This window comes from Grampus griseus (genome assembly GCF_964374135.1).
Source record: "Grampus griseus genome assembly, chromosome: 8".
Taxonomy (NCBI): Eukaryota; Metazoa; Chordata; class Mammalia; order Artiodactyla; family Delphinidae; genus Grampus; species Grampus griseus.
In genome coordinates, this window is record NC_139002.1 from 15,092,821 (window position 1) to 15,095,011 (window position 2,191).

At 57.9% G+C, this 2,191-nt stretch overlaps 1 protein-coding gene across 2 annotated transcripts in view; it reads left to right on the forward strand.

Annotated features, from left to right (window-relative positions):
• Window positions 1-1,227, forward strand: part of SCN4B (sodium voltage-gated channel beta subunit 4) — a 14,087-nt gene extending 12,860 nt beyond the window's left edge. For both annotated transcript variants that reach the window (XM_082659890.1, XM_082659891.1), the window contains one exon: window positions 1,107-1,227. In XM_082659890.1, coding sequence (XP_082516016.1) covers window positions 1,107-1,200 — 94 coding nt within the window. In that variant the 3' untranslated portion in view covers window positions 1,201-1,227. The remainder of the gene's footprint in view (window positions 1-1,106) is intronic.
• Window positions 1,228-2,191: the final 964 nt, after the last annotated feature.

Consider the following 2,191-nt stretch of genomic DNA (forward strand, 5'->3'; position numbering starts at 1 on the left):
GGGTTGTTTCCATGTCTTGGCTATTGTAAATAGTGCTGCTATGAACATTGGGGTGCATGTATCTTTTCGAATTAGAGTTTCCTCCAGATATGTGCCCAGGAGTGGGATTGCTGGATCATATGGCAACTCTATTTTTAGTTTTAAAAAACTAAACCTACGTACTGTTTTCCATAGTGACTGCACCAATTTACATTCCCACCAGCAGTGTAGGAGGGTTCCATTTTCTGGATCTAGGAGGATCTTAAGAGGCTGGAGCTATGGACTAAATCTTGCAAGATGAAATTGATGAGGACAAAATGTTAAGTCCTTCCTGAAGGCCTCAAACCCAGGTATAGAAGCCCAGGGTGAGGCTAAGATGTAGTTTGGCGACAACAGCAGTGAAAAAGACTTGGAGGTTTTCATGAGCTGAAAGGTGGGAGTGGTGTAGCAGTCAGGTCTTCCCTGGAGAGCCCTGTGCAGCCTGGGCACTGCTGTTGGGGGGCGTTATACTCAAACTGGAGCATGTCCAGCACAGGGTGGCCAGGGTGTTGATGCTCCTGGGGGTGTCTTCCACCTAACCATCTCTCCTTCCTACTGCCCTGCCCCACCCCACCCCGTTCACATCTGCTGTGCCCCTTCCATCTCGTCCTTCTACCTCTGGTCACAGTGAGCTTCAGGAGGAAGGGCCTGCGGGGCCCTGGGTGAGGAGTGCTTTGCCCTTGGCATACTGCCCGCTGGCCTGTACCCTTGGTTGGCACAGCCGGACAATTGTCCCTCAGCACTGGTCCCTAGGAACAGCGCCTGGCACCCTTGCCTTCTGCCACGTTGAGATGACTGGGTGATGCTAGCCTGACTGAGACCTTCCTGTGGGTCAGGCACTGTTCCAAGGGCTCACTGACTCCTCCCAGCAACCCCATGAAGAAGGGGCCATCGTTATACCCATTCTATAGATGAGGATATGGAGAAAGAGAGGTCAGGCAACCTGGCCTCTGGCTACCATAGCTCTACAGAAGGCCAGGGAGAGGGTCCAGCACTGGCCCAGGGCACCATGGCTCCTCCTCTACCATTTACCCATCACTTGGGTTCCTCCTCTCACCAGCACCCCCCTGTCTCCTCTCTCCTCTCAGGAAGGAGTGCCTCGTGAGTTCGTCAGGGAACGATAATACAGAGAATGGGTTACCTGGCTCCAAGGCGGAAGAGAAAGCACCAAAAAAAGTGTGAGCCCTGCTCGGGGCCAAGCAGCCGCCGGGAGCCTCGCTTTCTAACGATGAAACTGATGCCTGAGCCGTGTCCGTGAACCCACGTGCCTGAGACATCTGCTGCTTGGCTCAAACTGTAGTCTTTCCGGGCGGGGAGAAACTGGGGTCCTGTCCAGCCTGCCCCACCCCCTTCCCCCCCAGGGCTCCCCAGGGACAAGGGCTGGCCAAGGGAGGGGCCCTGTGGAAGGTTCAGGAAAGGAAAGGAGGGGCTGGAGCGGTGTGGAGGGCCGGTCCCCCGACACCTGGGTAGATGGTCTCCTTCAGTGTCCCCACCCTGGATAGGGAATGCCTTGGTTTTCCTCTAGATGTCTCTTTGTGAGAGACTTGGGGGGGTTGGGGAGGGCTGCCCCAGTAGCTGGACCCTGAGTAGGGAGGACTAACCCTTCTACGGTGGGAGTGGCCAGAGGACTCTGTACGGGATCCGAGGGTGGGAGGCTGCTGGAGGGTCCTACAGTGAGAGGCTTTGATGGATTCCTGCTGCCCCACGTCCTTCTAGTGAGGAACTCCCCTTTCCCCCCACCCCTGGGTGCCTGCCTGCCTGTCTTGGTTCTGCCCCCACCCCCAGACCCCAAGCTGCTCAGTCTCTGAACCCTCCCATCTAGGGCTGCCACCCTGGTCTTGGGGGGTCCTAGCCCACCTAGTCTGCTCCTCTGATCTCTGGGCCCTGAGGGCTCATGCAGGGTCCCTCAGGCCTTCCCAGAGCACCGGGGCGCCACCTACACCTTTCCTAGTATTTCTCCTTGGGGGATCAGGGCTGCAGAGGTGGGCCTCTTGGCCACGGAACGCTCACCCCAGCCCTGCCAGCGCTGGCTGGCCCTGCTCCTCGGCATGGCAGGACCATGGCCACTGCTGGGAGCTCGCCGCCAGCTCCGCGCTGCTCCTCTTCCCCTGAAGCAGCAGGTGGCGCCATCTTGCTTGAGGAGCTGCTCCTGTGCTCCTCCAGCTTCTCCCTG